This window comes from Lepidochelys kempii, chromosome 1 (genome assembly GCF_965140265.1).
Source record: "Lepidochelys kempii isolate rLepKem1 chromosome 1, rLepKem1.hap2, whole genome shotgun sequence".
Lineage (NCBI taxonomy): Eukaryota > Metazoa > Chordata > Testudines > Cheloniidae > Lepidochelys > Lepidochelys kempii.
The window spans coordinates 190,486,900-190,514,648 of record NC_133256.1 but is presented as its reverse complement, the minus strand read 5'-3'; the positions used below and the strand labels follow the sequence as shown (position 1 = coordinate 190,514,648).

The window sequence follows — 27,749 nt, the reverse complement described above, 5'->3', positions numbered from 1 at the left end:
ATACAAAGAAAGCCAGGAGCTTGACCTTAGGATATTCCAAACTAAAACAATTGGAGTACATTTTAATAGGAATCTACACTTTTTTGGATGATTATCTTGTAGTCAAAACAGCTTGAGGTTCACCTGGATCTATAGCACTTGTTAGGCTGCAATTATTCTATCTGCTTAGGGCTGTAGTACACCCAGCCTCTAAGGTACTAGTAGTGTGTCAGGGATACTGCAACTGGCAGGTAAGGGATGAGGTGCTTCAGTTGCTAGGCCTTGTCATGCTAGCCCTGGCGTGTCCCAAGAACCCTCCAGACACTTGGAGAAAGGAAAGGGGCATTTTACTCGGGCTGGCAGGAGAGGGAAAGGTTGCAAATACCCTAGGTATAGTGGCTTAAACAGTTAGAGCTCAAAGTGAAACTATAGTGGTTCTTATTTGGGCCCACTAAACAGCTTTTCAGGCCTAGTGCCCAGGGTGCTTTCTCCAGTCCAGTTTTCTTTTAAAAGCTAATAAGACTGTGCAGAGTTCCAGGCCTGGATCAGTTAGTGGTGTGGCTCGTTAGAACCCTTTATGCTGGCTCCCGGCCCAGCCTCTGCTGCATCCACACGTACCTGAACCTGGCTGCAATGTCCATCAGTCACTGTTCCATATGTGGTTTCCCAGCTCCTGCTGCAGCCTGCTCTGAACACAGTTACCTGGCAGTTTCCCTCTGACATCAGCTTCTCTGCTGCCCCACTTCCCCAAGTGCCAGCTTACTTCCTGGGTCAGGGTTTCTCATAGTTTCTGCCCCTTTTCCCTACTGGCCCACAGAAGGTGATGAGCCTGCCTGAATGTCCATCCCAGGGGGTTATAGATCAGTGGGGAGGGGGTTCCTTCTTAGCAGACTGATCACAAGTTTTTCTCGTTGCTTGGTATCAGTAGATAGATCCTGACTGAGACTTCCAAAGCTGTCTAGGGGATTTAAAGCACCTGTATCATTAAAATGAATGGAAGATATGTCTAACCCCGCTAGACAGCTTTAACTGTCTCCCCTTCTAGAACTTGTAGTTTTAGGTTTTCAGACCTGAGGTAACATGATGATGGCGGCAGTTGGCGACATGGCTGCCACTCCCTGCCACGCTCACAAATGCACAGCTTGCTTATGGTTCGATGAACGTGCCCCTCATAGTGTGGCCAGCTCTTGTGATTTGTTTTTTCTTTGTCATGAGTGATGGGATTTTGGCTGGGCTGGAGCTAGTCTCACAATGATGCAAGTAACTCAAGCCCTCTAGTGTATTTGAGCCCTCTGCTTGGTTATTTTTCCTCAAGAGGTGGGCAAATGGGGCAGGCAGCCAACCAGAGCTGCCACAGGAAGAGCGCTGTCTCCTCCTCCCCTCTGCAGCAACCCAAAGCCCTCCTCATAAGAGGGGCATGGGGAGGAGGTAGCAGAAAGAGCCCAGCAGCTCAGGGCAAGTCCACTGCTCTTCCCTCCTCCCCTCTGCAGCACCTGGCCTTGGGGGATGGAAAGGAGCAGCGGGGCTGGGGAAACTGAAGAACCCTGGATCTGTCCCTCCAGCCTGAAAGTGGGAAAGAGGACCCCTTTGGAGCCCCCCCACACCTGGGAGACGGGGATGAAGAACCCCGGAGGAGAAGAGGGGAGGCCGGGTTGCTCTGATGTGGGATTTAGGGGCGGGGGCTACGAGGGACTGAAGTGATACCGGGATTGAGGGGACAGGAGTGATTCAGAGGCTAGGGGCAGAATGAATTGCTGGGCAGGGGGTTGGCTGGTGTGGGGATGAGCGCTCCTGCAGCAACAGCCAAAATCTACTTATCTAATAAATTTGGAAGAGTGGGCCCCAGTAATTGTGGCTCTCTCTCTTGGGGGTGGGGATGGGAGAGCATTCAAAAATCAAGACTGAAACCACTATGTAATCTTTTCTCTTTTTTTTAAACCCTCATACTTTGAGTCTAACTCATGATTTGTAATCTCTCTTGAGGTTGGCAATACTACCCTCACTTATTTTTAGCTCACTTTCGTAGTCTGACTCATTGTACAGTACATCGGGGAAGGCGTTCTGTAAATTACACTTAGGTACAGGAATGAATTTTATTGTTGTCTGCATGTTACATAATTCATGTATTTAAGATTCATTTTTTTAATATAATTCTCTCATTAAAATGTGTGTTACTTTCTCCAGGTTTTTTAATTGAATGTAAAAGCACTGTCTATTCTAAACTCGAAAGACATTAAAATTCTAAAAGTATTTTATTAATGTACAGGTTTTTCTTGAATCGTCATTCACTTCCTCCTTTTAAATAAAATGTGGAGACTAAGTATTTATTAGCTTTATTGCACTACTGAAATAAAGTAATTCACCCTGAATTATTAGTATGCTTAGAATTGCAGTCACAGCTTTTAAGCTGCAGATGAGTTAAAATCAACTGAAGTTTCCTGATTATTTAAATAAAGTTGAACTGAGACGCGCTTAACCTGCCAAGGTTTGAGTTTGTTTTATATTGATAAGACTCTGAATATCATCACCAGAGAATGACGTTGCATTCCTACAGTTTTAGATAAGACATGAGCCTTGGCCACAAAGTTCAGATCCAGTTCTCAAAGTCCCTTACACTAGGAAGGTGGGGTCTCAAAACCTGGGTTTTAGTTCAGCCCATTACATATAAGTGTGTGTGTATGCGAGAGGTAAACCACAAAGTACGCATCTGGATGCATATTTCAGGAGTTAGTGTGCAGGTCTAACTTATTAGTTGTGAATGAACTAATGTTGGCCTTGACAGGTAAGTGAAATAGGAATGACATTTTCACAAAGCTTACACCAGGTTCATGATTGCAGATCTTAACATCTGAAAGTGTATTGCTGAGTTTTCCTACTTTTCTAGGAACTGCTGGCTTAAGAGCAAAAGGAGCTCATATCCATCAGGAATATTCTGAGACCTCTCCAGGAGCCTCTGGGTCAGGCAATCACTACATGAAACAAAGCCATGAATGCAGGTGCCAGAGTTTTAGGGTAGTTCAGAACTGAACTTGACAGTTCAGACCTACTTTCTCTACTGACCCATTTGGTTTCTTTTCTTTGGGAAAAGTGCTGTATAAATATCAGCTTGCTTTAGTTCCTTTGTATTGTAAAGGTATAGTGGTATTCAGAATGTGACAGGGGGCTGGCTTGCTTGCTTGCTTGCCCTGTCGGAAAACACAGTCTTCTCTTCCGAGACGAAGATAGATTGCTTCATCTGCTGACTTTGTTGTTTTAGCAAGCACCATGTTGCCTCAGGTTCACTTAGCTGCTTATGCTGGCTAAGGGCTGGTGTGGTAAGGTAACCAAACTGGAAAATCTAGTATGACACAACTTGAGAATGAACATTTGTGTTTCAAAAGTACAGGCAAATCAATACTTCCGCCTCATTCCATTTCTTTTTCAGAGGATACAGTCCCAGTCCACTCCTTGCTCCATGGAATTTCCCTTGTTTACCCAACTTACTGAGATCACTTGCTTGTAAATTATGCTGACCCTGGCTGCTGACATATCAGATCTTGTCCCTGAACAGACACCAATATTATTGCAGCATAAACAGGAAGGAAGTGTATCTTGTTGGTATTTGCCATAAAGTCAAAATTCCTCACAGAAGTGGAAGCGATGAATGGTTGTGTTCCTGAACATGAATGTCAGGCTATTGAATTACAGGGGGGGAGAGAACTTGAGGAGGAAAATGAGGCGGACCATAATAAACCTCTTAATCCTGAAGCATCTATCACAAATAAGGTAGGACTCATATTCATTCACTTTCTACTTATAAGCATGTTACCTAAACATTGTACAGTGATTGAAATAACTGAGGAGCATTCTGGTGGAATAAGTTGCTTTATTGTAAAATTTATTTTACATCTTTTTTGTTGTTGTTGACTTATAGTTAAATGTCAGAAATACTAAGGTTAAAAGCAGATTTCTTTTCCTCCGCTGTTAATGACATCTGACTGAAACAGGATATTTAAAATCTAACTCATTTACCATTTTTAATGCTGTTTGTTCATTTCATTTTTTGGAGTGAAATGCTAATCACACTTGTAATTTTACAAGTTTCGCTTTCAGTTTGTCATGATATCAGTATTGCAATGGATGAATTGCAGTCACTAAAGGGAGATGTTAAAATGCAAATTTAAAAGCTTTTCATTTGGAAAAGAATTAAAATGTCAGGAAAACACTACTACTAATATTAGGATTTGTTTCTGTTTAAAAAAGTTTCTTCCTTTCCACAATCTAACCTTTGGGCCAAAACTATTTAGCACTTCTCCTTTAATATATAAGTAAGTGTGTAGTGTGATCAAAGGAAGCAACGGCAGATATAAATTCTGTATTCTAGATCATTAACATCACCAGCAGAGGGATATTGTCAGCTATTGTAAACTTCTTTAACTTTGCTAAAACGAGAGTAGGATTGTTAATAACAATGCTTGTAACTTGTGAGTGCGAACGATTATTAATTTGTATGATGAGCATGTTACATATACACATAGTAGGATGACTCCTGCCCCAAAAAGCTTAGTCAAATACATGAAAAGAAGTAGTATCACCATTCTGCAGATGGAGAATTCAGACGCAGTCACATTCAGTGGTTTGCCCAAGACCACAAAGGAAGTCTGTGGCAGAGCCAAAAATTTAATCCAGTTTCCTAAAACCCAGTCTAGGGATTTACCCACCAGACTCTTGTGGTTAGTTTTTGTTTAGAAGTGTGTGTCTGTCTGCACTGGCAAATCAGGTGTTGAGCTATCGACGAGATCTAAAGCGTGATTGAAAATGATCTTGAACATGGTTACTCCCGGTTTCTTCTTCTGCCTCACTCCTGTTGCACAGTAATCAACCCTACAGCACTGCCCAACACGTCTGTGAAACTATTCATTGTTTTCAGGCGCTACCTTTCCCCCGAGCTCTCTGACATATTGATTTTTCTTATCTAAGTAAAGAGGGTGTTTGTTCAGTTCTAGGGAGGAATCCAGGATTTGAATGTGTACTTTACATCAAGTCAGTTAAAACTTCTTTACTCAGCATTCTGTAATGGTCTGAGCACAAGGCTGGAAACCTGAGCTGAAATCCGTGCCTTCATGTCTGTAGCCTTGGGAAGTGTCTGTCTCGGTTTCCTTACCCATAAAATGGGTATTGTGCCTTCTGATTACACAGAAGTGTTGTGAGAAATAACGTGATACACTAGCGCCAAGCGTTAAATTAAAAGCTAGAAAATCCCTGTTTCTTTTTTTTAAACACAACATTACTATTAATTTTACTATAAACCTCATGTGTTTAAATATCCAAACAAAAATAGTACATCCTACACATGTGCCTTACTCACTGTCTCCTTTGCCAACCTCCTGCAACCTGCCCTCAAAAGTGAAAACCTAAATGTACAATAATCAAATGGTTCTTGTCTGTCTCTCCATATTTTCTTCATTTTTTTAATGTAGACATCAACACCTTAACATTAGCAATGCCCTAGTTAACAATGTAAATGATTTCTACTTCACCCCACAATCCAAAAAACAACCCCCTCAAAACTTCTTTCTGCTATTTGCTATGACAGTTTGTATATAAGGGCTATGTGGACTGATATTATAAACTTCATAGGTGTGGATGTTTTTGTAAAGTTCTCCATGAATACTTTAACACCCGGAGGAATCTATAAACTTCATAAACCAAGTGGTCTGGTCCAAGAAACTTTGAAATGACGCTGGGTATTACAGTATAATGTTTTAGTTTTGATTCGAGAATAGGAAGTCTGTAAGTGCAGCCTGACAGTTTTGGGTTCAGAAGTTCCACTGAATAAAACTCCATACATAAATTTAATCCCCTTGAAGAACTGTGTACCATTAGGAAGATGTTCTGTTACCCAGGTACTATTATACACAGGTAGCTTGCAAGGTCTGGAGGGGCAGCCTGTTCCTTACTAAGTGTCACAAGTTCCTGGGTAGTCTGCCCCTGCTGAGACCCTTTTCCAGTCACCAGATTGAACTCCTTTCAAGGAATAGGCCTATCCCTCTTCCTCTCTTTGTGTATTTCTCGCTGAGTCTTTAGGTTATAGCCCCTAACTAATTCAGCAGGTCACAGTCATAGAGTTTAAGGCCAGAAGGGACCACCAGATCATCTAGTCTGGCATCCTGTATTTCACCAACACCAACCAGCCCATAAACACCACCCAGGACCTCTGCATTAAATCCAGCCATCAAAACTAGACCAATGTGTGTCAGCCCACAGAAAAATAGACTATTATGTGCCAGAGGCAGAGAATAGGAGGGACCAATGTGCACAAGTGCCTACCGCCCCTGCAGTGGCAGGGAAATGATTAAATGAGATTTAGCTAGATAATCCTGATGACTAACTCTGACCCATGCACTACAGAGGAAGGTGTAAAAATCTGAAGGTCACTGCCAATCTGACCTGGGGGAAAACCTGACCTGCCAGTTTTCCTTGGGAGCCTGACACAGAATGCATTGGCAGTGCTACAGAAACGACGTCTTGCACAAAAGGCATAATTTATTTTGCTCAGAAGATACGCAGCACTTAGAGAGCTGGAGTCAAAACAAGAGATGTGCACACCTATTCCCTCACCTACGCTTAGCCTCTTTATCCTCAGCTTAGTCAGGTCTCATTTCCCACCTCTGAGCTGGGAGAACCAGCTGACTGCTTGCATCCTTCTCCTTCTGTCTGTGTATGTGTCTGTCCAGGCTGCCAGGTTTTTCACTCACACATAAGAGTCTAAGAATGGCCATACTGGGTCAGACCAATGGTTGAGAGAGAATGAACAGCACAGGGCAATTAGTGAGAGATCCATCATCCAGGCCTAGTTTCTGGCAGTCAGAGGCTTAGGGAAACCCAGCACATGGGGTTGCATCTCCATTTAAGGACCTATCCTGCAGAACTTTAACTCTTTTTTGATCCCGGTTATATTTTTTGCCTTCACAGCATTGCCCAGCAGTGAGTTCCACAGGTGGACTGTGCATTGTGTCAAGAAGTACTCCCTTCTGTTTGTTTTAAACCTGCTGTGCATGAATTTCATAGGGTGACCTCTGGTTCTTGTGTGTTGGGTTTATGTAAATAAAACTTCCTTCTTTACTTTCTCCCCACCAGTCACCATTTTATAGGCCTTTATCATATCCCAATCTTTTTTTCTGAATCTCCCCACATACAGAAGCTGTTCCATATCCCTACACATGTCTGCTCCCTATCTCCATCCTTTGTCCAATTCTAATGTTCCTTTTTTGAGATGGGGCACCCAGAACCGCACGCAGTATTCAAGTCTTCAGATATCCTGGCTGTTTTCTCGGCCCACCCCTTCTATGTAGTCCATGAGCTGTTTGACTCCTCTTTGAGTCTAGACTTCGCCTTGGGAGGAGTAAAACATTTTGGTCTGGATGGAGCCAGCTAAGTAACTTCTCCGTTCAATTGATGGCCCATCCATTATTATCTTAACTTGTTTAAAGCTGGGTACCTGAGGGGCGGTCTTAGAATTGTAGAAGATTAGGATTGGAAGAAACCTCAGGAGGTCATCTGGTCCAACCCCCTGCTCAAAGCAGGACCAACACCAACTAAATCATCCCAGCCAGAGTTTTGTCAAGCCGGGCCTTAAAAACCTCTAAGGATGGAGATTCCACCACCTTCTATAGTGGGGGGCCCAAAACTGGACACACTACTCCAGATGTGGCCTCACCAGTGCCAAATAGAGGGAAATAATCACTTCCCTTGATCTGCTGGCTCCTACTAATGCAGCCCAATATACCATTAGCCTTCTTGGCAACAAGGGCACATTGTTGACTCATATGTAGCTTCTCATCCACTGTAATCCCAAGGTCCTTTTATGTAGGACTGCCGCTTAGCCAGTCAGTCACCAGCCTGTAGCAGTGCATGGGATTCTTCCATCCTAAGTGCAGGACTCTGCACTTGTCCTTGTTGAACCTCATCAGATTTCTTTTGGCCCAATCCTTCAATTTATCTAGGTCACTCTGGACCCTATCCCTACCCTCCAGCATATCTACCTCTCCCCCCAGCTTAGTGTCATCCGCGAACTTGCTGAGGGTGCAATCCATCCCATCTACCAGATCATTAATGAAGATGTTGAACAAAACTGACCCCTGGGGCAGTGCGCTGATACTGGCTGCCAACTAGACATCGAGACATTGATCGCTACCCATTGAGCCCCACAATCTATCCAGCTTTCTATCCACCTTATAGTGTATTCATCCAATCCATACTTTTTTAACTTGTTGGCAAGAATGCTGTGGGAGACCATATCAAAAGCTTTAGTAAAGTCAAGATATATCATGTCCACCGCTTTCCCCATATCCACAGAGCCAGTTATCTCAAAAAACAATCAGGTTGGTCAGGCATGATTTGCCCTTGGTGAATCCATGTTGACTGTTCCTGTACACCTTCCTCTCCTCCAAGTGCTTCAAAATGGTTCCCTGAGGACCTGCTCCATGATTTTTCCAGGGGCTGAGGTGAGGCTGACTGGTCTGTAGTTCCCCGGATTCTCCTTCTTCCCTTTTTAAAAGATGGGCACTATAGTTTCCTTTTTCCAATCGTCTGGGACCTCCTCCAGTCTCCACAAGTTTTCAAAGATAATGGCCAAAGTCTCTGCAATCACATCAGCCAACTCCCTCAGATGCATTAGATCCAGGCCTATGGACTTGTGCATTTCCAGCTTTTCTAAATAATCCTTAACCTGTTCTTTCACCACTGAAGGCTGTTCGCCTCCTCCCCATACTGTGCTGCCCAGTGCAGCCATCTGGGAGCTGACCTTGTCTGTGAAGACAGAGGCAAAAAAAGCATCGAGTACTTCAGCTTTTTCCACATCATCTGTCACTAGGTTGCCTCCCCCTTTCCGTAAGGTTCCCACGCTTTTTTTGACCGTTGTCTTGTTGCTAACATATCTGTAGAAACCCTCCTTGTTACTCTTCACATCCCTTGCTAGCTGCAACTACAGTTGTACTTTAGCCTTCCTGATTACACTGTTGCATGCTCGAGCAATATTTATATACTCCTCCCTAGTCATCTGTCCAGATTTCCACTTCTTGTAAGCTTCCTTTTTGTGTTTAAGCTCACCGAAGATTTCTCTGTTAAGCCAAGCTGGTCGCCTGCCATATTTGCTATTCTTTCTGCACATGTGGATGGTTCATTCTTGCACTCTCAATAAGGCTTCTTTAAAATACAACCAACTCTCCTGGACTCCTTTCCCCCTCATATTAGCCTCCCAGGAGATCCTGCCCATCAGTTCCCTGAGGGAGCCAGAGTCTGCTTTTCTGAAGTCCAGGGTTCGTATTTTGCTGCTCTCTTAGATGTCATTCTTTTCCCTTTCTTAGTGAGTTCTGTAGCAGCCCCTTGACAGCCTCCTTTGCCTGAGCTCTGGGGATTCAGTCAGGCACCAATATGCAACTGAACAGGGAAATGGAATCACACATAATATTCATAAATAGTATATTTTTCCAGTTCTTCTCACTAAGAACAGAGACCCATCCTGCAGACCTTGTAAGCTCCATTAGGCAGGTTACAAGGTCTGAAAGATCTAAGCTCCATGTTGGGTTCTGAGAACCACTCATGAGACTCTAGATACTTAAGCCTTTTTGCACTGTTTCAAGAAACTTGGCTCTTGTCTAAATATGAAATTTGTAACAGGTTAATTAAAGTGGGTTAGTTAAACTGGTGAAAATCCCGTGTGTGTAGAGACTTTGGTTTAAGATGTGGCTTGTTTTGGTTTATTTTAAACCTATTCCTAATTGATTTAAGTTTAGTGAAAGTAAGTCTGATTGATTGAAACCTCAGTAAGTGTGTTCACACTGTTTTTTGCAGCAGTTTAGCAGAATCAGTTTAAAATTATACCTTAAACTGAAGAGATGCAACTGTGCCTAGAATCAAGCCCTTGCAAATAATATAGACGCAAATCTCCAAGGAAAAACTCAGTTGATAGTCAACTAGATTATACACAACCACTTGGTTTCATCATTGAGTTAAAATTGCATCATTTCTACAGTCTTCACTTATCAGAGCAGATTGATTCAAAAGTAGACAAGGTTTTACTGCTCTACCACTGTGTAACCTTAGGCAAGTCAATTTACCGACTGATATTAATTATAACTAATGCTGGTTTACTTAGGCCACGTCTACGCTACCCGCCGGATCGGCGGGTAGTGATCGATCTATTGGGGATCAATTTATCTCGTCTAGTGTAGATGCGATAAATCGATCCCCGATCGCTCTGCCGTCGACTCCGGAACTCCACCACTGCAAGAGGCGGAAGCGGAGTTGACGGGGGAGCAGTGGCCGTCGATCCTGTGCTGCGAGGATGCGAAGTAAGTGATTCCAAGTTGATCTAAGATACGTCGACTTCAGCTACGCTATTCTCGTACCTGAAGTTGCGTATCTTAGATCGGTCCCCACCCCCAGTGTAGACCAGGCCTGAAAGTGATACATGATCCTAATGCTTCTGAAAATATTTTCATATCCTTGAATTAAAAGCACAGTAAAAATGCAATATATTATCTCCTGTCTCTATATAGATTTTTTTTTATATTCTTTATCCTAAAGATAAAGAAAAGCTCTTTTTTCTCTCTTCCCCCCCCCTCCCCTTTTCCATCCTAGTTTCTAAACAGACAACTTCTTTTATTCTTTGTATGATTAGGGGAGAGCCTACTACCGGAGGTCTTGTGGTGACACAATTTTTTGGAAATGTAAACTGTGGATGGTTATATCTTCAGTTTTCCTAGGGCTCCTTCTAGTGATTATTATCAGCTTAATTCTTTATTCAGGTATGTACTTTACTTTTGATAATTTGTGTCTCACAAACTAAATGACCTGTGGTTTTCTTTTAGATGCATGCTGCAGCCTGTCTGGAGTTTGGCTGTAGAGTTTTGTCATGAAGGTAGTTTATAATATGTGGTGGGTTGAGCAGTTGGGTATTCGGTGTATTTGAGGAATTTTCTTCTTGCCATGTTGTAACTAGTACTGATTTTCAGTTAAGGCACCGAGAGATCTTAAGGGGCTGATGCTTGTACATTTAAATCTATTACTCTTTTTTCTGTTAAACTATATTTGCTTGGTAGCTTGCCTTCAAGATAATTGCTGTTTGAATCCAATGGCAACATGCCCGTTGATTTGAATAGGGGTATGCCAAGGTTGTTAATATAATAACTAAGTCTAGACAAAAGGTTCTCAAACTGTTATGCTCTGGGCCTTTTCTTAAGCTAAAATCCTGTGACGGCCAGCTCCCCAGTCTGATCCCATATCTTCTCTATGGCAATTGCAGACCATGGTTACATGAGAAAATAATACTAGGACAAGGTCAAAGAGACAAGATGAAAATCATATTTGTGTCAATGCAATGAATGCAGCCAGATTGGTGTTATCCTGATATTTTGTATTGGTGCAATTCATTAGCTTTGCCTGGGGGTCAGTCTTCCTAATATGAGTCAGAGCAGTGCCTGCACCCGCAACTGCTCGAATTTCTTCGGATAACTTATGTGTTGTGCCTGTCAGCCTGTAACCCTCCAGTTTTCACTGTGGCTAAATTTACATTTAAGAAACACCTGACAAAGCAGTCATAGGGGCTGCTTCCAGGCACAAGTTCCTTTGAGTTCAGCCAGTCAAAATGTCCCTGGAAATAGGTCTGGGCTACATATGGCAGGAAGTATTTTATCTGAGCACTAACAAATACATCTCCACTCTGACAGTGTCAGTTTGATGCTCCCCTCCCCCGGCAGTGTTCTGTTGACCATGCTTTGAGAGCTGCCATTGTTGGATGATACCAAACTTTTTCTATCTGTAGCAGCCAATTGGGAACACGCTCTTTCATTTTTTGGTATTACAGAGGTTTACATCGATGAAGATGAATATTGGGATCCTGAATCAGTATCAAGTGGAAATTACCGCAATTTTTCTGGAACACTACAAGTAAAGTGTGCTGCTCAATCAAATTATTCTGAAGATCTTACTAGGAGGGTAATTATGACAGAGCTTTCACCATAGCTGATTCTGACCATAACACCTATTTGGTGTTTCCTTTGTGTATGCTGACATTAAACTTTCATCCATGCTATTTTCTTGGGTCAAAGGGTTCTCAATTTTATCTCTGGGAGGAAGAATTGATTCAGAAAAATGGAAGTGATAGTTGGGAATTGTTTAAGAACACTTTACTATGTGCTCAAAATCCCACAATCCTAAGATTGAGGAAGAAGCCATACTGGTTAAAAAACTGACTTGGTTTAGCAGGGAAATTAAAGCAGCTGTAAAAAAACTTTTATTTTTATTTTTTTTTAAACTGTAGACTGGCTGGTTTACATCCTGAACCATGAACTTTCCCTTAGCTTAGCTAAGCTGTTTGCTGTATTTTTACTTTACAAATTTGCTACACAGTTCTATTAAATGTCGATATAACACAACCTCAGGCTTGCTCCTTCGAGTATTGTAAATCCTAGAAGGCTTGAGAAGCTAGGATCAGTTTTGCCTGGCCGGTCTGACATTCCTTATTACTATCAAGGGAGCAGCATCACCTACTTTCCTATCCTGGTTTTTAGTTCAGTCAATGCAAAGGATAAGTAGAGATTGTTGAAGTCCCCACTCTAACATCAATCCCGAGTGATTTTTCCAGATAAACAGAAAAGTATTGTATGTATTTAAAAAAAAAAATTAGTTGGCACAGAGAAAATAAACTGAAATTGAACTCCCAAATGAGAGCAGAAACTGATTTTTACCATTAGATTTTAAAATAAAATGAGTTCCTTGTACAGATATCTGCCAGGACTTGACCTCAAGGTTCCATACACTCCCTCATTCTGAAAACTTAAATTACCCTATTTTCTTCTACTTGTGTTGGAAGGTATGCCATGAAAGAAATATTTGATTCTCTTTTCAAGCTAATAGATGTCTACAGTTCATCTCCAGCCCTGGGGCGCTATTTTATCACTGCTCAAGTGGATTCCTTCAGGTAGGAAATTAATGTCAGAATTTTCTTTAAGTGTTTGTTTAGCAGAATTGAATCTGTCACACAGACATACAAAACATTCTAAAACTCTGAAATAATATTTCTCAGGAGAAATATCAGTACAATCAGTGAAGTTATGTTTCCACCAAAATTAACCAATTACATTTGTAAAGGATAAGTTGCCTACCAATAGAACATGTTATTAAGTTATAGGATATCTTTAAGTATTGTCCATATGCTCAGTCCTTGGTGGTCTCAACTGCCAGCTTTATCACACTTGTTGAAGTGAGAAAACTGGAATTGCTTCAGAGCAACTTTGCTTTAATATACATTATTAGGCCCAGATATTGCAAAGGTATTTAGGTATTGCTGTGCTCAGTGTTGAAACACCTAACTGATTTGATAAGCTATTACCAGCAGGAGAGTGAGTCTGTGTGTGTATGGGGGTGGGGGTGGGGGTGAGAAAACCTGGATTTGTGCTGGAAATGGCCCACCTTGATTATCATGCACATTGTAGGGAGAATGGTCACTTTGGATAAGCTATTACCAGCAGGAGAGTGAGTTTGTGTGTGTGGTTTTTGGAGGGGGGTGAGGGAGTGAGAGAACCTGGATTTGTGTAGGAAATGGCCCACCTTGATTATCATACACATTGTGAAGAGAGTTGTCACTTTGGATGGGCTATTACCAGCAGGAGAGTGAGTTTGTGTGTGAGGGGGCGGAGGGTGAGAAAACCTGGATTTGTGCTGGAAATGGCCCAACTTGATGATCACTTTAGATAAGCTATTACCAGCAGGACAGTGGGGTGGGAGGAGGTATTGTTTCATGATCTCTGTGTGTATATAATGTCTGCTGCAGTTTCCACGGTATGCATCCGATGAAGTGAGCTGTAGCTCACGAAAGCTCATGCTCAAATAAATTGGTTAGTCTCTAAGGTGCCACAAGTACTCCTTTTCTTTTAGCTTATCTAGAGTGACCATTCTCCTTGCAATGTGTATGATAGTCGGGGTGGGCCATTTCCAGCACAAATCCAGGGTTTAACAAAAGCGTCTGAGGAAGGGGGAGGGAGGGGGATGAGAAAACCTGGATTTGTGCTGGAGATGGCCCAACTTGACTGTCATGCACATTGTGAGGAGAGTGGTCACTTTAGATAAGCTATTACCAGCAGGACAGTGGGGTGGGGGGAGGTATTTTTTCATGCTTTGTGTGTATAAAAGATCTTCTACACTTTCCACAGTATGCATCCAATGAAGTGAGCTGTAGCTCACGAAAGCTTATGCTCAAATAAATTGGTTAGTCTCTAAGGTGCCACAAGTACTCCTTTTCTTTTTGCGAATACAGACTAACACGGCTGTTACTCTGAAACCTAACTGATTTAGGAGTCTAAATCTCGTTTTCTGAAGCAATTTAGGTACTTAGGATTTTAGGGAATGGGATTTTGGCCCCTAAATCCCTTTTGAAAATGAGATTTAGACTCCTAAATCAGTTACATGTTGCAATGAGCGAAGCATTGCTTAAATACCTTTTTTAAAATCCAATCACAGTGCCCAAAAGCATGGTAGGTGTTTCTGTAAATGAGAGGTATGTGCTCTAAAGAACTTAAAGACAGCACAGACACACACAAGCAACAAGAAAATCACACTTGATTTCCATTTTCTACATGGCTTGCTCAGAGTAGCAGGAGCAGATGAGAGTAAAGTAGCAGTATTTTGGATAGATTGGAGAGGTTGAAATGAGAGGAGGGTTTGCTGGAGGTTCAGGTCACAGTAATAAAGGTAATGGGTGGCTGAGCTATGGAGAGAAATTTAGCAACAAGGTTGAAAGGAAGGGATGGGACAGATTGTGGTGGTGGTACAGAGTAAGAAGTAACAGGACTTTCTGGAAAGGCAGGAGAAAGCTGCAATCATGGGAGACGGGGGAAGACAATGGAGTTGTCAGCATCAGTATGGCACTGGAGGGAGGTTAAGGGCTTAGACTGAATTTGAGGGCAGTGTTTTAACACAGAAGAGGAGGTTAGAGAGGGGATTGAGAGGTAGATTATAGAATTGTCCACGTACAGATGGTAGTGGAAATTGTGGAAACTTATGGAATCACTTACTGAGAGGGGGTAGGAGGGGAGAAGCAAAGGAGACCTGGTACAGGAGATGCCCACAGAAGACATAAAATGACATAAAAGGCTAAAAAAAAATAGGGAGAAACTAGGAGAACATAGATTTGCAAAGACTATGATGAAGAGCATGAAAGGCAGCACAGAGCTGAAAGCCAGGGGACAGAGACAAACCCCCTCAGATTCACCTAAGGAGTGGTCATTAGTGATCTTGGTGTGATGCTTTCTTAGGGTCACACTGGGTGAGGATGGTTATGGTAGAATACCGCAGAGATAGGCATGTGCTGAGGCAATTTGCTCTGCATGCTATATCTTGTGATCCTTTGGGATAAAAGATACCAGGAAAAAAAAGCAATCTGTATCTATCGAATATAAAGTTGTGATTCCAGTTCAATGAATTCACAAATCACTCCAGAATTGGACTTCAATTCAGTGGTTTACATAATATACTCCAGAATTTGAATTAGAAACATTGGCTTGTTATCAGATATTGTTAGAGGGAAGAATGGAAAATGTTATCAGAAAAGTAGTCACTTCTGTGAGCTATTATGTAAAATAAAGGTGTCCTATTGCAGCAGGTCTCCTGGTATCACCATATTTGGATTGCTCACAATAATGTCCATATGGGGGAGATTTTTGACTTCTCAGTGCGTTTTTGTACTCTTTGAAAGTCTTACCCGTGCTATATCTGGATTATATGTACAAATCCCATTAGCGTCAACAGTAATTGCACTTGCGGGGCGAAGGCGGACAGCATGTTAGTTTAAATATGCCGTTGTTTTTAATGTTTTCTCCTTAGGTCATGTTTTTTCAAAATAAATGCTCATGTTAAAAGGAAAGGCAATTCTAAAAGCTTTCAGTGCTTATTCCTCCTGAGGTCTGTTTCTTTTTCAGACATGAAAATGCCACTGCATTCCACCAGCTGGTGTTCTCCTTACCACCAGTGGCTGATGAGTTCATGAAGTACACGATGAGTGAAGAGTTTGTGATGAATGTCTTGCGACAAAATATTTATGATCAGGAAGATACTTATGATCAGGAAGCACCTGAATGTACTAAGATAAGGCTTGATCCAGCTTCTCTCACACTAACTTGTAAGTGCCATATATAATAGAATTTATCTCTAGAAAGAGAATAAGTACTCACAGTTTTTTAAAATGAAAGAAGTATTTATGGAAAGATAATGAGACTTGGCAGTTAATATATTTATGCACATAGAGGTACTGGTAATGTTCTAAAATATCAACAATCAGTGTTTATAACATTGTTGTACTCTTACTTTAATTTATGCGTACATTCTGAGAGAGATTTATTTAGTACTAGATGGAGTAGATGCAGAAAGAGTTGTGAAAATATCACAAACATTTATTTGAGCATAAATGGGGTTTTTACCCATGAAAGCTTATGCTCAAATAAATCTGTTAGTCTTTAAGGTACACTGGACTCCATGTTGGTTTTGTGGGTACAGACTAACACGGCTACCCCCTGATACTTGAAAAGATCACTGTGCTCCACCAGCCTGCCCTATCTCTCCAGCTTCTCACACTACAGTTCCAGCCACGGTCCCAGACAAAGAACAATAAGTTTTGAAAACTGGTTACAAGAGGTCTCAGTAATGAAGACTTCATTATATATATAATATATTATAATTATATTATTATATATTATATATATTATAATTATATTATTATTATATATTATATAAGACTTCATTAGTATAGGCCCTTCTTTCAGATGCTTGTAAAAGAGTGTTAAATCCTTAATGTAATGTGCAGGAACAATATTGCTTCATATGTACATAGGTGTTGGATAAAGCTTATGGAAATTGTCTGTTATGATCAGGTTTTTATAAAAGACCCTGAGTACTGACTTTCCTCCCTCCTTCCCCTCATTATATTGTGGCCTATTGGAACTCATGAGATGACTATCCCCTGTTTTCAAAATGACAATGTATACATACCAGCTAAAAATCCTATTGCCTTAAAGTTTGACTGAAGTCCCAGGGTCAGGTGATTTTTCTTCCTTATTGCTGAATGTAAGCACTGTAAAAAGTACTGTGTTGTAAAAAGACTGTAGAAGTACTTTATCAGGAGGGAAATTCAAACCAGACCCTGAAAATGTTTTGGTCAGTTAGGAGATAGTTTATTCAAAGCTCTAGACCCTCTTCTTACCTTTTCCCAACCTGTCTGTAAAGCCTCATTTCAGTGATTTTTAGTTCCTTTGGTGTGGGGGTCTCAAAGGAGGAAGTTCAATGCCCAATTCTCATTGAAAGGCAATGGCAGTTGGGCAACCTTGCACGCTTTCAAAAATCCCAGCCTATATCATGCCATGTAATGTGTGTGTAAAAAAGGCTCTCACATTAGTTGCAAGAAATATAGTCCAGCTATTGAAGCATGGGACAGAAAGCCGACTCGTGCTGTCATTTTAGATCTTGCACTACTTACTTCATTTTTCAAGTAGTAATGGAGTGAATGAAAAAAACCACAAAGTAGTTAAGAAACGTATGTATTGAGATTGTTTTAACATTTAATTTTAAGTTTTTTTTAATGTACTGTTTCTGTTTCAGAGTAATAGCGGAAAGACTCCTAGTTTACCACGGCTACTTGAGAACATGTGCTTCCCGTATCTAATACCATCCTGAGGAATGAGAATTACTTTAATTATTTTGAAACGTTTCTGAAGAATATGGCTCTATTGTGAACACTTTACATAATGCAATAATGTATGTAGCAAATGCAGTATATTTATCACAGCTATTTACACTTTGAATACAGCAATCTCCTTCACTGCTGCCTGACACTTACTCCACCCTTCTCCAATCCACTTGAAGCTTTGTTGCCAAAAATCATGTAACTTGATGTTGATCACCTTCATCCACTTTTGCAGCACCTTCACTAGTTTTACATTGCCTTTTCAATTGACTCCAGAACTTGTTCTTTCCCTCAAGCTCCTTTGTAACATTCCACTCTTCCCACCCTACTGCCAGTCACATTCTCCTCTTTGCACATGCTAAGTTGTCCATGCAGTTGCCCCCTGAACTTTTCAGAGGAACAGCCGTGTTAGTCTGTATTCGCAAAAAGAAAAGGAGTACTTGTGGCACCTTAGAGACTAACCAATTTATTTGAGCATGAGCTTTCGTGAGCTACAGCTCACTTCATCAGATGTTTACCGTGGAAACTGCAGCAGACTTTATATACACACAGAAATCATGAAACAATACCTCCTCCCACCCCACTGTCCTGCTGGTAATAGCTTATCTAAAGTGATCAACAGGTGGGCCATTTCCAGCACAAATCCAGGTTTTCTCACCCTCCACCCCCCCACACAAATTCACTCTCCTGCTGGTGCTAGCCCATCCAAAGTGACAACTCTTAACATAATCAAGTCGGGCTATTTCCTGCATAGATCAAGGTTTTCTCACATCCCCCCCGCCCCCATACACACACAAACTCACTTTGTTTCCCACACTCACCTCCTGGCTTCTCTCATGCTGACTGCATCGACCATACTTCATCCCTCAACCGGAAATCCCTCTCCAAACCCATTTCTTGCAAACTGAACACACTTAAATACTTCACCGTTTTCCTGATTTTTTTAACTGACCTTCAAACTTTTGCATTAGTCTCTTCCAGAGACCTCTGTCATGTTGCTCTCTTGTTCATCTTTCCCTTTTCTCTCCCTCCCTCTGGAGATGTCTGCTCCTGTTTCTTGCCTTAATTTAGATGGATTGTAAGCTCTGATGGAGCAGTGACTTTATCTTTATTGGTACAGTGAAGTGCCATGTATATTTATGATGCTTTACTACTGTCCCATGGCCTGGCCCTGCAAGCACTTAGACACAAATATTTCCATTCCATTCAGTGGGATTATTGATATGAGTAAAGTGAATTTAGGATTGCTTACCCAGAGGTATGTAGGATAAATGTGCTCCTCAGTGACATGTTCCAGTATGCAGTGTTCTAGGAATTTCTCATGGGTCAATATACCTGTTTACTTGCTAACTTAATACAATTAGTCCACAATATGTGTGTCAAATGGCAAGTATTTGACACAACTATCATTTGTTTTTTTAAAAACCCTTCTTTGGGTCCATATCCTGATTGTCTGCAGGGGTCAGGAAATACTCACCAACACTCCATATACAGATATGATATATGACCGGAGATGGGGTTTTTCGGCCTTTTGTATGATCAAATACTAGTCACAGTTCTAGGCAAAACACTGGACTAGATTGGTCAGTGGTAATATCAGGCAAATCCTTTGTTTCTAAGCATGTCACATCAGAAAGTCAACATGTGATCATGTAATGACAGTAATACTGCATTTGCACGTGGCAGAAAAATTAAGGAGAAACTGAACTATGACTTTTGTGACTCATGTGGGCTGAAGAGAGAACTTCAACATTATACTATGGAAGTGCAACTTCCTGCAGTGAATTCTGAATTTTGAAGTGAAGGTTTATACTGAAATGTGAATTTTAATACATTTTTACTGTAAGATTTATCTTAGGAAACTTTATGGCATTACAGTAAGAGACAAGTATATGGGAAATCACTTTTTAAAAAGAATTGTAATCTATTTTTAGAAAATGACAAAACTGTAGCTCATATATTAAATTATTTTTTGCGATATTATTTAACATTTGTTTGAATTGTTGTATCAGTTCTAGGCCTTGACTGGTGACTTTGAGCTGAAAGATGACGATAAAGATAGAGCCGTGCAAAACTTGTGTAACCAGCAGTGACTCAGAACTTGGGCTAGGTCAATTTCGATGAGGAAGTCTGGTCAGTGGTGCAGGATAAATGAGCGAATCACCTGATTCTCCCATTTGTCACACAGCTATTGCCACCAGCACCACATTGGTAGGTACAACGTGGCCGGGGCTTCATGTTTCCTTACTAGGTGTCAGTTCTCATTTTTAATGTGGCTGATGTTAATGCACCAATGTGATATAGGTGCTTTTAGAGCCATATTCTGCACGTAGGTGGTATATTGTCTTCCTGATTCTTAGCCTGAGGAAGATAAAGTTCACTCCCACCCTCACAGAAGTGACAGGTAGTCTTTCCTGCAAAGCAACGGGCCATGAAGATCTTCCAGAGCAATGGGAGTCATGCCCAGTCCCCTTGCCTTTGCACTGCTGCTTGGTCCTGTGATGCATTGTCTGCGGTGACTGTACCTGCCCTTGGGCCCTGCAGGGAAGCAGCACAATTGATAATCTTTCTTTGCCTGTTTTCCACCTGGGTTCGGTGAGAGGAGCGAGAGCAGTGTTGGAGTGAGAATTAATGGGAGACTCACCACTCTCCAGTCCTCCCCTTATCCCAGCCAGCTTTGCCATACTTGGAGAAAGGAGTAGCTCCCAACTGTTGTAGTACAGAGAGGGGGAGTTGGGCCAGTAAGAGTGCTGTGGGGGAAATGCACCAGGATCCTAACATGGAGTAAGGCTTATATACAGTAAACCTGAAGGGCTGTGCACAAAAGGGGCTGTCAGCAGTCTTCACACAGTCAGGCCTCCATTATAAAATAGATCCTCCAACTGTGCACTTCATTTACATGAGTAACAGATTTTTTTTTAAAATGATCTTTACCTTTTCCTTTGAGTTTAAGTTTAAACCATACAAGACAATAACAGGGCAGATGAATGGGTTTTAATGTTATCCAACATGAAAATATACAATAATTTGGCTAGTATATTTTTTAAAATGCTTTACTAATTTGAATGTAATGTCCAAGATCCTGGAACCAAAATGAAAGGGGACGAGAAAATTTAGTCCTGATAACTCTGTCTATTGTCCTCTGTACAACAATCAATGGTAGCATGTTCTCTACGGTGCTCTAAATGCAGCTCTCCTCTCTGCTGGTGTGCAGAAACTCCAGATGCAGATAAGACTGCCTTGCCTTAGCAATGTCTGTGCCATGCTGGCTGAGTTTCCATGACTCATGAGTCCTAGCTGTCTTTCAAAGAAGTAGCACGGAGATGTGACAATATTAAGATGAATGAGCTGCAAACGAGGGAGGAGTTAGGCACAGAAATGCTAGAGGTATTGTCAGCAGTTATGTACATGGGAAGTTCAAAACCAGAAAAAAGACACAATATGTGTTTTTCCAGATGTGTTCTAATACAGAATTTGAAGGCATTCAAATGTCCAGGCAAGGATACAGGGGGCTTAGTGTCACAGCATTAACTCTTCTAATCTGTTTAATACTTGGTTTTCAGTCTCGCTGAAATTGCAAGACAAAATGAGTTCAGCTGTCTCATCTAGTTGACTGTAAACCTTTATCCATCTCAAAAATGTCATATTTGTGTGTCTCTGGAAAAATCCCAGGACTGGAACAGTAGGGAGGTAGGGCTTCTGCTGGCCAGGACTAGTTACATTTTCAAAACTGCGGGCAGAAGTTATGACTCCATCTGTAGGCTGTGCTGCAATATGCAAATCTGCAATATGGTGCTGCAAGCCAGGAGTGCAGTGAATTGCAAGAGCTGTGTCCCAGCGGAGCTCCTATTGGAAATGACAGGGATAGCACATGTGCATTTGAAGGCAGCATTAGGTTCCATGGTAAGACTTCATCTTCTTTTAGGTGGTGGCAGTGAGTATGACTAGCGATAGCATTATTTGCACATGAATCCTCAGCAGTGTAATTTTATTTCTTCATTCAAATGCAACTTCATTAAGACTTCTCTGAGATCTGGGTCACAGGTTGTAAAACCACTGTACGGATGGTCAAATTAACCACCACAGCTCTGTACCCACACCATCCTACAGCAAGATCAGCCAGTGCAAGGGCACTCTAGGTCTTTGTTTTATAATTTAAGTAAACAAGCATTCTGGTGAGGTTTTACCAGAGTCACTGAAATTTTCACCAACAGTTGGGTCACTGGAAATGTTCACTAGTCCCCTTCTAAAATAAATTGTGCAATTATTTAAAACTCTGCAAAGAGGACTGAAAGCCTTAGCAGCTTCTAATAATGAAGCTCCTAAATTACTATACCATCTTGCAATGGGCAGATATTGTTGATTTGTGTTGCTTTGTTACCCAACTAGTCCCAACATCATGTTGTGTAAATTTCATTGTGTTAAATCTTTTATGGTAAAGTGTCACTTGAACAGTGAATGGCAGGACTACCCCAAAGTGTAGGCTGTGTATGTTAAAGGGATGCCCCTGGGTTTATTGTAACTGTTGATGTTACTGGGAAAATGGTTTGGAAGACGCATCCTAGTTGCTTAGAATATGCAGGCTCCTTTGGTGCAGTAAAGAGAGGAGCAGATTTCCTAACTTATCAGGACATAATCATATTCATTGTCCTGGTGACCGGTAAAAGTCACTTTCTTGGCAGGCATGCAGATTAAGGTATATTCAGTTTCATGGTTGCTGTTTATCATGGGGAGGTTTTCCTTAAGGCCATGATTGATGGTGGCGTAGCATATCTCATTAGGATGAGTCAAGTCTCTTTCTTCAAGATTAGCCTGATAATGAGAAGAGAGAGCAGTATTGAAAATCTCTTGCCCTGCACTGAAACTGAAGACTATACAGTGAGTGAGACTCATGTGGTAGCCCTGTTGCTAGCCCAGTACTGAGTGACTGACAACAATATTCACTGTTGTGGCCAAATCTGCAATCACTTCCGTATTGTGTAAACTGCAGCTTACCATGCGTAGGAGCATCCAATTATGCATGCTTGTTGTCTAATGGAATGTAAAATTGCAGACCTGATCTTCAGGGTCATTAAAGTTTCCCATCTTGTTTTGGGGGGCAGTCAGACAGTTACCCCCAGTGGTAAAGAGCTCAATTGTGCTTCAGAAGTAGTTGCACTTGGAAGACTATTCAAATACTGCTTATGCATATGCAGGGATAAATTCAGAGGTGAACACAGTCTAAGCTGGTGTAACTTACACCATCTCTGTGTTCCCCACAATCAATATATACATTAGCCTAACTTACACTTAGTCTAGGGGCCATTTAGAATAATTTAAGAGAGACACACCCATTTACTAGCATCTAACATACACCTAACTCCTTTACACATCACCTCTGTGTTTGACCTTCTGAGTACGGGGAAGCCAAAACTGGTGCAGCTTGCAGGCTGTTGTGCAGAGGCTTGTGCTATAAGTTATTCAAGATTACAAGAGTCTAGCTGTCCCTGTAACACAGAACTGCTTGTACAAGTCAGCAAAAGTCAAGGACGAAGACTGACTTAATCCAAACCAAAAAGCCTCTTGATGCCACCCAAGGACTGGAGTGAGATCAAATCAGGTAAACAAGAGGAGTGTTGGCCTGGAAACCATGTAGGTGTGTCATAAATTGGACCTAGCTAGTAGACAAAATAATGAAGAGATGGGTATTCCTTCCATCACTCCTTTCAGGGTTGTTAATAAAAGGATTTCAGGGGAAGAATCAAGTTGGTGGACTGGGAGGCAAGGAAGGAGCAAACTTCACCATAATGACTACGATCACCACCATCTCCTGGGACCCCCAGGTCTTTGTTGTCCTGACCAGATTGAGCCAGAGGGAGGGATACTGATGATACTGCCACTTGACTGGCTCTGGCTAAATCCCAGACGCCACCTGGAATGTGAGACTTTGGTTCCTGCTGTCCTCCATTCCCCCATGTGTCCTTTTTCTTCCCCACCTTGTTTCTTCTCTTTTCTAGCCCTCTTCTTTTGCCTTCTCTTTGATAAGTCTGGATTAGCTGGCCACTACTGCATATTTTGGAACATTTCTGTAAGCTTATGACAGAGAGCTAAAAGTAATGCCCTAAACAGACCATTGCTGGTATGAGTTTTCCAGATCTTGGAGTGGGCCTACGGGGCCTATGTTTGCTTGAGTAGTGAGAATGAAAGTAAGTCAGTACACAAGACAAAAGCTGCATTTTTCTCTCTTTGCTGTTCTTTTTTCTCCCTTTTTTTGGTGTGTTCTTCTTGTGTGCCTTAAAGGATTGGACTTTACAGCAACAGCTTCAGCCCATCTCAATTAACTTCCTCTCTTTTCTCCCCAAAAGGAGTTATTTGCCCTCTTTAATTCCATCTAAGAGCCTGTCAGGCAGGGGATTTTCCTTCTAAAAGCTTTATACAGGGAAAGAGAAAGGGAACAAGGGCTATTAACATGAAAGCCTTGTTTAATACTTCAGTTAAGGCCTTTGTAATACGTTTTTCTGTATCTTAAATAAAAGATTAAGGTTTTTAATAGTATGGTGGCCATGGGAGTAAGCAGGCAGAGGTCTCTGTGCTTGGAACTCCAATCTGTTTAACTGTTTAGTGTTGTACAGCAACAGGGTCATGTTAGTACTGTTGACTGGTTGGACTCATTAATTCTATCAAAATTAACTTAACAAGGCCAAGGGACCGGAAGAGTGAAGAGAAGCAGGAAAAGCCACTAACAAGAGAACAAAAGGCGTAGGTAGAAATATCACTTGCTCCTCCTCTGTCTATTCCGCATGCTCATTTCTCTGTGTGTAAAAAGAAAAGGAGTACTTGTGGCACCTTAGAGACTAACCAATTTATTTGAGCATAAGCTTTCGTGAGCTACAGCTCACTTCATCACGTGCATCCGATGAAGTGAGCTGTAGCTCACGAAAGCTCATGCTCAAATAAATTGGTTAGTCTCTAAGGTGCCACAAGTACTCCTTTTCTTTTTGCGAATACAGACTAACACGGCTGCTACTCTGAAATCTGTTCTGTGTGTGTGTGTGTGTGTAAACAGATAATAGATGAAAGAGGTTTAACTTATCCCAGGGGGGATATGTGAGGGGGCAAAAGTATTCAGGGCTGGGCATTGCGGGGAAACATATTTAGTTGTAAACGAGATCTGAAATCATTAAGCAGCACTAAACATGGACCTCTATGGTGCCAGTTTTAGTCATTTGTATGACTAGAACTGTACTTAAGTAGGTCCTACTCAGTTAGGTGCTTTCTGTAGCCACCCTTTATATTATAGAGATAGAATGGTAGTCTGTCCTCCACTATGCTAATGTCTTCAAGGAATCATCCTCCATGTTCTCTATCAACAGGTATGAACTGATGAAGAAAACACAATCCCTGAAGGCTTTCCTAGGTTTTATACAATATTGGACACAGAAGCGGATCATCTTTGTGTTTGTACAATACCTACCATAGCAGGGTCTTGGTCTGCGACGGGGGTTCCTAGATGAGACTGCAATACAAATAATTAGTAGTACATATTTGGTTAAGAGCTACTTTTTACAGCTACTTTTTTGTTTAATGTAGCTGTCTGACTGGATTGCACATGCTCAGTAAAGTTGCTTCCCTAAATGGGTACTGTGGCAGAGTGTATTAATCAGAGGGTGGCTGGAATCCGGGACACAGTAAATTATTCTCTTCGTAGCTGGCTTTGTCTGGTAGTGTGAAGACTGGAAGCAGCAGCAGCATGCCTCCTGCTTGACTGTGAAATGAGAATATGCAGATTCTATGGTACCCATGAGTCATTATCACCAAAACCTACAGGCTTTTTCCTATACTTTCTCCTCTTCACCCTCAGCCCCCTGATCAGAATATCAGCCCTGACTAATTCTGCATAGTAATGTGAGATGGACCAGTTCCCTTATGCTTTAATCCAGCTGTTTTCTGCTCATCTGCGGAAAACCTACTGAAGGGTACAACTTCAACCCATCCTTCCCCATGACAAGGTTCTAAAGACCTCCCAGATCTGGTCTGTTTACTCCCCTTTTCTCCCACCTTGGGTATTAGGGAAGTCCTACCAAGGATTTAGCCAGCCACTCAAAGATTTCATACTTTACTCTTATACTGGAAGGTTTAATCAAAAGCTTTCCAGCTCCAAGGCATTGTCTTAAAACTGCAGAAAAGCTTTCATTACCTTACTGGCAGCTAGGTCACTTCTGTGGGCCTGTGCTGGAGAGAGAAAAGCAAAACGTGTAAATTTCAAGCCTTTGGCACAGGCACATCATGGAGGCAGGAGAGACAAAAGTGTGAGAGACTGGCTATCAAAGGGACAAGGAGAACTCTGTTCTATAACAGGACTCTCACAGATACAGACCTTGCTTCATCAACACAATCCCTGGAAAACTACCAACCTGTGTGAAACTGACCGTGGAAAGAGATTAGAAACTTGTCACAGACGGATGAATAAAATTCACATGTATAAGCAGTTTTAGTTACCTTTTTCTGAGCTTAGTGTGGACTTCAGACTGCTCTCACTGCATTATAAAACACAGCTCAAAGCCTTTTGATGCTTTCCCTTTTGTTTTTGACTGGGCAGGCTCAGAGACTGCCCCTGATAGAGATGGGGATCCTCTGTACTTTCCTAGCTCAAGTGATGCTCTGTAGTTCGTGTTGCATAATCTTGTCATCCTCAGTAACGCAAGATTGTTCCTTTTGACTATATAGTTTTATCCTGCCTACGTTTGTGTAGTAAATATGGATCTAAGCCTGGTAGTGTATGGGATGTTCTATATGGCAGTGAGTATGTTAGCCGTTCTGCACAGTGGTTTGGTGGACTGTATGCAGAGTTCATCCTGGTGACTGTTTCTGTTCCAATTGTTGATGTATAAATGGGGAATTGTCAACATCATCTTTATCAACTGATTTACACTTCAGTACATGTGGTTTGTTTCTTGTTCTTAGGCTTGCTAGACTATTTGCTGTTTCTGTAAACTTGGAAAGCCAAACTTTCAGTTTTGGGCACCTAAAATATACATCAAGTCTAGTATAAGTCAGTACAGTATTAAGGCACTGAAAACAGGTATTTAGGCTCTGGCATGTATCTTTGAGTGGCTTGCTATATCCTTCGTAGGACAGGCTAATGTTTTCTTTCTGATCTCCTTATACTGTACTCACTTTGGTGCCTACATGTGGATATCTTCCCCCTTTGAAATTTGGTTTCACTGTGTTTTATCAATACTAATATTTTGCACTTTAGCAGCACCTTCCATCTAAAGATCTCAGACACGTTAGTAATATTACTATTAGTACTTACTTGCTGAGCACCAAATTGGGGTTGCCACTGCACAGAATTAAGTGGAGACATAATTTCTGCCCTCAGCAATTAGTCTAAGTAAAGCAGTAAGAATTCCAGTGCATTTGCGGTGGGGAAAGATCATGCCTCTTGAAAAGAACAGGTAATAGATTTCAGGTAAGTCATGTAACCTCACTATGTGTCAGAGAGAAACAGTGGCAGAGTCTGAGCTGAAACTCAGATGATCTGACTCATGTTCGAGCCACTAGACAATTCTTCCCCTTTTCTACATTTCAATTATGAAAAAATGTTACTCAGAGACCTGATAGTCTGTGAATCCTCAAATGATTTTGATTCTTAGAGTAAGGTTTTGACCATGAGACTATTTTGTCCAAACCTAAAATTCAGGGAATCTCACTTAAAACTCTTTTTTAATTGCATCTTTTACCATGCATTCCTTTTCAGGACCTGAAACTTAACTTTGGTGCCCTTAAAAGTCAACCCATCTTAAAGAAAAGGTTTTCATAACACCGTGAGTCATCAACACTGTGAATTTTGTCCTGTTTAGGGGTTTGTTCTAAAAGACTTGCACAATTCTAAATGTGCTCACATGCTGACATGCATATGCTCAGGCATGTACTTAAAGTGCCAAAACACTCATCCATATTTACAGTAATATTAATATCACTAGCTCTTGTGTAACCCTTCTGCCCGTCAGAGTTGGCAGCAACAAGGGCCGGGTTCAATATCTAGGGGTTCCATTCCAATAACACAATGCAA

At 41.5% G+C, this 27,749-nt stretch overlaps 1 protein-coding gene across 2 annotated transcripts; it reads left to right on the top strand.

Annotated features, from left to right (window-relative positions):
• The first annotated feature begins 3,427 nt into the window (after window positions 1–3,427).
• C1H3orf52 (chromosome 1 C3orf52 homolog) lies at window positions 3,428–27,469 on the top strand. Of its 2 annotated transcripts, XR_012154300.1 has the most exons (8): window positions 3,428–3,744; window positions 10,643–10,769; window positions 11,828–11,958; window positions 12,873–12,943; window positions 15,939–16,138; window positions 17,611–17,766; window positions 19,708–19,906; window positions 27,435–27,469. XR_012154300.1 is itself a non-coding variant. In XM_073305928.1 (6 exons), coding segments are annotated over exons 1-6 (657 nt in total). In that variant the 5' UTR covers window positions 3,428–3,618; the 3' UTR covers window positions 17,613–18,152. The 2 variants fall into 2 exon arrangements, 1 of the variants encoding a protein (XP_073162029.1); XM_073305928.1 differs by lacking the exons at window positions 19,708–19,906; window positions 27,435–27,469 and having other exon boundaries at window positions 17,611–18,152.
• The last annotated feature ends 280 nt before the right edge of the window (window positions 27,470–27,749 follow it).